A 7192-nucleotide genomic window follows, 5' to 3' on the forward strand; every position below is an offset into this window, starting at 1 on the left:
CAAACGCCCAAGTTAATAATTTAATATTAATAATCATTCCATGCACAAATCATGGCAACGAACACAACTACTTTGTAGAATTAGCTTACCTTTTATATTGGTCGATATGAAACCATTTCAGCTACATTTAATAATATAAATAACTTAATAATTGAACTGAAAATGTCTTTTATTTAGGTAATGTATTTTGGCTTTCTATCATGAACCTTTTCAGTCTAGCTGTTTATTATTATTCATTTTCAATAGGATTATGTTATTTATATTGTTTAAATAAAGAAATAAGCATAAATATGGGTGCAAATATGGTTGGGTAGCTATAATCAATTTCTAGTCATTTAAAAAAAAAGACTTTCTAAGACAATTCGATCATTGTATTTTCTAAGACGGTTTTTGGATAAAACATCGTAGAATCCTCAATTTATTTTTAAAAATAATATTCTAAGACTATTTTTGTGCAAAACCGTCTCAGAATTCTCAATTTTTTTAAAAAAATTCTAAGATAGCTCCAGAACAAGACTTTCCACGACAGTGACTTCAACAATGGTTGAAAACCAAAGCCCCTCAAAATCGTCGTAAAAAACATTGTTTTAAGTAATGAAAGAACATTACACTTTATTTAGAGTTGTACAAATCTTTTAAATTAGTAGAAGAATGATCATTAAGAATTTACTAATTACTACTAGTCTTGGGACCTGTTCCATAAATCCAGATTGCAAATTCATGTATTTTCTCTTTTAACTATATTTTCGCTGTTAATAAATAACTATTTCTCTTCTGCTTTCAATTTGATGAAAATGTTTTTTTTTTCCTTTGTAATTGATGAATACAGTTTCTTGTTTGCAAACTATGCATAAAAAACCTTAGCCTACAATCTTGACAGTGATGGTTCCCAGGATTCCCTATCTAACGGTCACCCAACTTCCTTTTTTGTACTTCCTCTTCTCCATAACCTACCTCGCTTTCTTCGTGTTCGGCCTATACTTATGTTACACCAATAAATGCTCCATTCACCATTTTCCCCTCTTGGTGGGGTGTTGCTTATCACAAAAGCTCTTAACCTAATATGCGTCGCAAAGGATACCCATTACATGAAGGTCATAGGCCTCCCTTATGGTGTTGATGATTGTGATCCCACTCCAAGCTTGGTCCAATTTGGCTTCTATTGTGATTGGCAAGACCAACAAGGACGGGTTCTGTGTCAAACGAGGGAACATAATTTTTTTTACACAATTGTTTAAATATTGAACTCTAATAAATACTTATTGAATAAATAAAAACAATATTTATTGTTAATTTTAAGTGTAAAACTAAGGATAAGTTCCATTAGTAGAAGAAAATTAAGTAAATATTAACTAAAAAAGAGAGTAAACTAGTAGTAAAGATGGAAAATGTGAGAAAATATTACGTATAAAGAACAGTATACATATAGTGTTCCAAATTTGTCCTTATCTCTATTAATAACTGTATTTTTGTTAAGGGAAAATAACTTTTTTCTTTCTGCTTGCAATTTGAGGAATATATTTTGATTTCCTTTGTAATTGTTGAATATCATCTCTGTTTTGGATTTGTTCAAGTACCTAGTCTCACAATGTTATATTCATTGATGCTGTCTTGAATTAGAAATACCACAAGTATGTTCTCAATTCTCCTTATACCCATGTATTATATTCTTTTCATTACAGGCTTCGTCTCATTTCTTTGTTAATTGTTACTTGCTACGTAATATGTTCTCTTCCATTTTTTAATCATCATTTACAACTTTTTTATTTATTTAGTGTACTTAATCAGTCAATCTTTGTATCTATTTATAATCAAACTCTCATTTTTTTCCTTGCTATTTCTTTTGTGTTTTACCTACCTACATAAATGATATAATTTGATCATGCCATTATGTATTTTCTTCTGCTAATAATGTACTTTAAACCATGTACTGTCAGTTTTTGACAGCACCCAAGACTGTATTTCTTAACATTAATACTAGATGTTCATCATGCGGTTCCTCACAGTGATAGTTTCTTAAATATAAAACTTTCATTTGTCAAAGCCAAATAAAAAACCACATTTATAGCACACAATAGAAACAAGGCAACTACCATAGCAATCTATCATCTGCTGTAATAAAATGTTAGACAGGAAGAAAATCATAAAACAAGGTAAAAACTGAATAATTTCTAAAGCATCTACACCTAAAGAGTTTAAGCATGGACTTTACTAATCACGTCAGCAGAATAAAATAATTGTATATTTCAGACACATTCACCATGTTGATGATTTCTTAAAAATATTCATCCAAGTTAAATAAGAAAACACCTACAATAAACCATAAACAAGGCAATCAAAATCTAGCACCCTATAATTGTTGTAAGAAGAGAGCATCAGCTAGAAAGGGAAACAGAAAATGAAATAAAATTGAATAATATGTAAAAGCATTTACCTAAATATTTAAGTAAACAACCACGATACAACTTTTTCGACAATAAAACTCTGATTAGTGGAGAGTTTTGAAGTAGGTACTCCACTGCCTTGTTTACTTCTTCATCAGATATCACTCTGAATTGATTTGTTACAACTTTCAATGATTCCAATCTAACAAAGCACGGAGGTTGACTTCCCATTGTAGCAAGATTTGATAGATCCTACTCAATTAGAGTTAATTGAAGACATATTGTAATGGATTTAGTGAAATGCTAAATGCAAGAATGAGTATAGTGAAAAAACTTTGACATAATAATGCAGACATCACATAAGCCTTATGAAAATAAAAAGAGCATAAAACAAATAAAAGTGACTTACTTTTAGTATTAGCTTAAGCGTCCCATATGAAAGTGTCAATATCTTTACATTAGTGAAAACTTGCAGCCAGCCTAAGAGAACTGGATGAGATATATCAGTAGCGATGTTAATAGTTCCTTCTTCAAGACATGAAAGATTACATGTAGAGGAGAGTGGTTGAATAGTGAAACTTGAAGCCTCAAAAAAACAAACTGTGAGAGAACTAAGATTTGGAGTAGAAAGCACAACTTTGTGTTGAAAGGTGTCCCGTATCTTCAGGTCCATTAGCTTCAAACTGGAAAGGTTAGAATTAGATATGAAGAGTATTTTTGCATCATTGTGCAAAAAGCAATACTTAAGGACCAAAGTATTCAACAAGTTGCAGGTTGTAAAGGGCTCAGCACACACATTGTCAGTTGCAGTAAAAAGGACATTGATGAGACATAAGCTTTTCAATGCTGGCAACTGCAGGGACTTTGGAAGTTCCAAAGGAGGCCTACTAGATAAATTGTGAAGGCTAAGATATGTCAAAGACTGACAGGAAAAAATGATAGGGTCAAGATAAGTGGATATTTTTCCATAATAGAAAGGAATATACATAGTCAACTGTTGGACATTGTGCAACACAGCATATTTCATGATCCTATTCAGCAGTTGAGACCCTATTGATTCATAGATGACTAAACGAACGTTAATAAGTGAAATGGAACCATCCCGACAAGACAGAACCTGAGATACAAACTTGTTAAAATTGACAACCCTTTCATTAAACAAGCTACTAGATTGATAGAAAGAGAGAGTGGTAAGATGTTTCCAGAGGTCCTTCCATCGTTTGGACAAGATACAAGTTCTAAGTGCATCTTTTGTGTCAATAAAATTCATTATATGGAGCAGAACAAAATCAGGTAACTCACTCAGCCTATCCCTCTCTTCTTCACTTGTCCTCTGTATCTTCGGCTCTGTTGTCAACTTCCCCTTAGTTTCTTTTCCTTCTTCCATTGATACCAGCTGACTGATAAAAGACAGATTTTCTTTTTGAGCAAAAACAATGTTAGCATGCAATGGAAAAACTATAAATAGTTGTTAAAAGAGTTGGTGAGGGAAAAACTATAAATAGTTGTTATACATGGCAAAGCAATATTTGATAATAAATCCCAAATTAAAAAAAAAAAATTGGTGAAAAGAAAAGGAGAAGAAAGTTATACCTATGGTGTGGGGATGCACAGCCACCCAAATGTGCTTCCACCAGCGAAGAGAAAGGAGACTTGGGATTGATGAAAAGATTATTAAAGATTAGTAGTATAATTGATAATAACTGATTATCTACTGTTTTCAGAATTTAAAAATGGAACCACTTTGGCCTTTGAAAACTCCATGTAATAATGGAATAAAATATATGGAACGCTTCCAGATTTTAAACAAGCGACCCTTTGGAACTTTCAAAAGTTTAATGGGTGATAATTTTATGTTTTTGGAACGAGTAACTTTATGATAGCTGGAAAGTTTACCGGGTGATTAAACAAGTTTTTGGCATGTCGCATCTATCATTTTCCCAAAACCCATTCAATAGCTTCAGACGGCATTTTTCCAAAACTAGAACACTGAACCTGTACAAATTTAAAGCACGGGCAGTGAAAAAAAAACACAATTATTTTAATTTCAATTAAAAAATAAACAATTGCAGAATGCAGAAGAAGAGAGATAAAATGCATGGTAAAAAGGTTGATATAAAATGTTGATACTTGTACTATCCTTGGACAAATTTTATATAGTTGTAGGTATAGATAATAATAAAAATAAATATTTATTGCATTATATTAGCACAAAATATGGACTTCAGGCCTGTACTTGAAAATTACCAATATATATAGTTGGGTGTAACTTATTTTGAAATATGTGACTGTTACTTGAAGTTAAAATAAAATGTTGTAGTGATTTATAATATTTGAAGGTAATCTCCATAAAAAAGATGACACTGAATGAAATTATTTCTTTTGTACTAGTTATCGATTATAGATTATTATAGAAGAGAAAAAAACATTATGGTGGGTTGTTTTGAGAGAAAAAGAAAACACCAAGCATCAAGTGAAATGAGATTACCATTATTTTTTCTTAACTTCTTTTTTAAGTCCTGACCTAAAAAGTATTTCTAAAAATGTAACCATGTGTGTCTGGCTTGGAGGATTTTGATAACTATTAAATATGAACTATTTTTTATAATAAAAATATATTGAAAGTATCTTTAAAGATATTTATTTAGCAGTTATTTTTTGCTTAAATGATATGAATTGATAATTTTTTTATCTGTGGCTTAAAAATATTTATTTAGCAATTATTTTTGACTTAAATGATATGAATAGATAATTTTCTTATCTATGACTTGCAGATATGAGAAAAAAAGATTAAAAGATCCAACAGATATCAAAAAGATAAACCAAGAAGATCTTTTACATCAAGCCCAAGTCCACTTCAGCAGCTATAAATAGAGAGTCAGGCCGAGGGGAAAGACACACTAGTCTCATAGTACTCTCATTACTACTTAAAGCCAAAGAACTCTTCCCCTCTTTTTTGTTATTATATTTATCAATGGCCATGAGTGGCTAAACCCCTAGTTAGGGTCTTGTAGACCTAAAAAGCAAGCGATGTATCATGTACTTCTCATATTTATCAATGCAAAAGAAGTCATTTCCAAGTTTTTCTATTCTATGATCTTTTCTATTTTATCTTGCATTCTCATCTTTACATTCTTTTAGGGGTTAGACACTTGGGAGAAGGTAACTTCTAATAAAGATTTAAAGAAAGTATGCATGAATCAGTTTTGGGGGTTAGACACTCAGGAGAGGGTAACCTTTAATAGAACAACAAGAAAGGATTTCATAAGAACATCATTGCTAGACATAGAATGATGGTTTTATGCCCATGCATTCATGCAAACATCTAGAATTCATACTTCATCCATTTTATTTGTCGAGTCTTTTCAAAGGGATTTGGTAGATAGATAAATAAAATAGGCTTCTCATCGTGAGAAATCAGGGTCAATTAAATGAATAGATGTGGGTAAAATAGATCCAATTGCATTGACAAAGAAAAACTATAACCTCATACATCTTAGGCAGATAAGACATGCTAGGTCCTAACATTTGCATTTCATTGAATTCTCTCTTTAATTATCTTGCTTTTAATTCTCGCATTTCTTAATTCACTATTATTGCCTTTTATTCTTTTGTCTACTCTTTTCCTCTATTCTTTTTCTCTTATAAATTGGAAAGTATCTAAGATAAGTACAACACAAAATCCCTGTGGAATCGACACTCGGATTTCTGATATTTTATTACTTGGACATTTGATACACTTGCCAAATGCCTAACATATATATTATGGGGTAAGACTTTTTTTATGGGAGCAAAAAGAAATTATTAAAATGTGTTTAAATAAAGAAAATAAAATCTTGTGGGGGTAATTATCGCCAAAACTCCTGACATTCATCCGCCGTTGACCATGGAAAGGGAGAAAAAGACTCATAAAGAGAGAATGATATGATCGTATAGTAAATGTTGATAAATAATTTAAAATTAAATAAGACAAAATGAATACATCAAGATTCAACCTAATAAAATACATTAAAAATGAGAAATTTAAGAAAAAAGAAAGAACGAAGGAAATAAAGTGAAAAGAGGAAAGAAAGAGGGAAACTCATCGTCACAGTGGCCAAGAGCAGGAAAGATGAACCTCTAATTTTGCTTTCGAAAACAAAAATATAATAATGAAAAGCATGTTACTACCATGAACACAAGTTGTCCTTTGAAACTCTGGAAAGCAATGCTAACATATGAGAGACATGAGGATAAGTGATTAAGAAAAGAAGAAAAGAGTGATGGAGAAAAAAAGAAAAACATACTTTGTACCGAATCTTTGTTGCAATCTCATTGCAAATACAATGCTTGAATCTTTGAAATCTGAACCCCCTCCCTTTCTGAATGCCTCTATCTCTCCTCCTCTGTCAATTCATTTTCTTCGAGCCACTGCTAGCTGTCGCATCCCCCTATCAACCTCCTCTCACCAACCGAGACCTTAGGCATGGCAACGGGGCGGGTCGGGGGCGGGTTTTGTTTACCCCACCCCCGCCCCCGACTCCCCATTTCCCTACCCGCCCCCACTCCAGAAACCGATGGGGGTGTATATTTACACCCCATCCCCGTCTCCGACGGGGGTCGGGTTTTCCCTGCCCCACCCCGCCCCCGACATTTTTATAAAATTTTATTAAAAAATATAATTTTTCATAAAATAAAAAATATAATTTTAAATAAAACATAAAATTCAATCTAATCATTTCATATTTCAATATGTTATATATATTAATTATTAGCGGGACGGGTTCGGGGACGGGTTCGGAGCAGGTATTGAGAATTCCATCCCCGAT

The 7192-nt window shown here is 32.2% G+C and overlaps 1 protein-coding gene across 9 annotated transcripts; it reads right to left on the reverse strand.

Moving 5' to 3' along the window:
* Nucleotides 1-784: 784 nt before the first annotated feature.
* Nucleotides 785-6764, reverse strand: LOC114370743 (putative F-box/FBD/LRR-repeat protein At1g78760). 9 transcript variants are annotated; one of them, XR_003657916.1, is made up of 6 exons: nt 6671-6764; nt 3978-4379; nt 3687-3784; nt 2794-3067; nt 2435-2636; nt 785-1193 (listed from the first exon to the last, which is right to left on the reverse strand). XR_003657916.1 is itself a non-coding variant. In XM_028328141.1 (5 exons), exons 2-5 carry the CDS (start codon nt 3769-3771, stop codon nt 1096-1098), a joined length of 465 nt encoding a protein of 154 aa, XP_028183942.1. In that variant the 5' UTR covers nt 3772-3784; nt 3978-4140; the 3' UTR covers nt 785-1095. The 9 variants fall into 9 exon arrangements, 7 of the variants coding, with proteins under 7 accessions (XP_028183942.1, XP_028183941.1, XP_028183938.1 ...); XR_003657915.1 differs by having other exon boundaries at nt 3687-3803; nt 6671-6763; XM_028328141.1 differs by lacking the exon at nt 6671-6764 and having other exon boundaries at nt 2794-2873; nt 3978-4140.
* Between the last annotated feature and the right edge of the window lie 428 nt (nt 6765-7192).

Source organism: Glycine soja, chromosome 10, assembly GCF_004193775.1.
Source record: "Glycine soja cultivar W05 chromosome 10, ASM419377v2, whole genome shotgun sequence".
Classification (NCBI taxonomy): Eukaryota; Viridiplantae; Streptophyta; class Magnoliopsida; order Fabales; family Fabaceae; genus Glycine; species Glycine soja.

What these genes read in the sequence shown, in the direction of transcription:
- LOC114370743 (XM_028328137.1), bottom strand. Translation starts at nt 3,771, where the DNA reads ATGGAAGAAGGAAAAGAAACTAAGGGGAAGTTGACAACAGAGCCGAAG. An exon ending in CGCTTAAGCTAATACTAAAA is followed by an intron (nt 2,637 to 2,793) that starts GTAAGTCACTTT and finishes CTAATTGAGTAG; the next exon opens with GATCTATCAAATCTTGCTAC. An exon ending in TTGTTTACTTAAATATTTAG is followed by an intron (nt 1,194 to 2,434) that starts GTAAATGCTTTT and finishes CGTTTGACACAG; the next exon opens with AACCCGTCCTTGTTGGTCTT.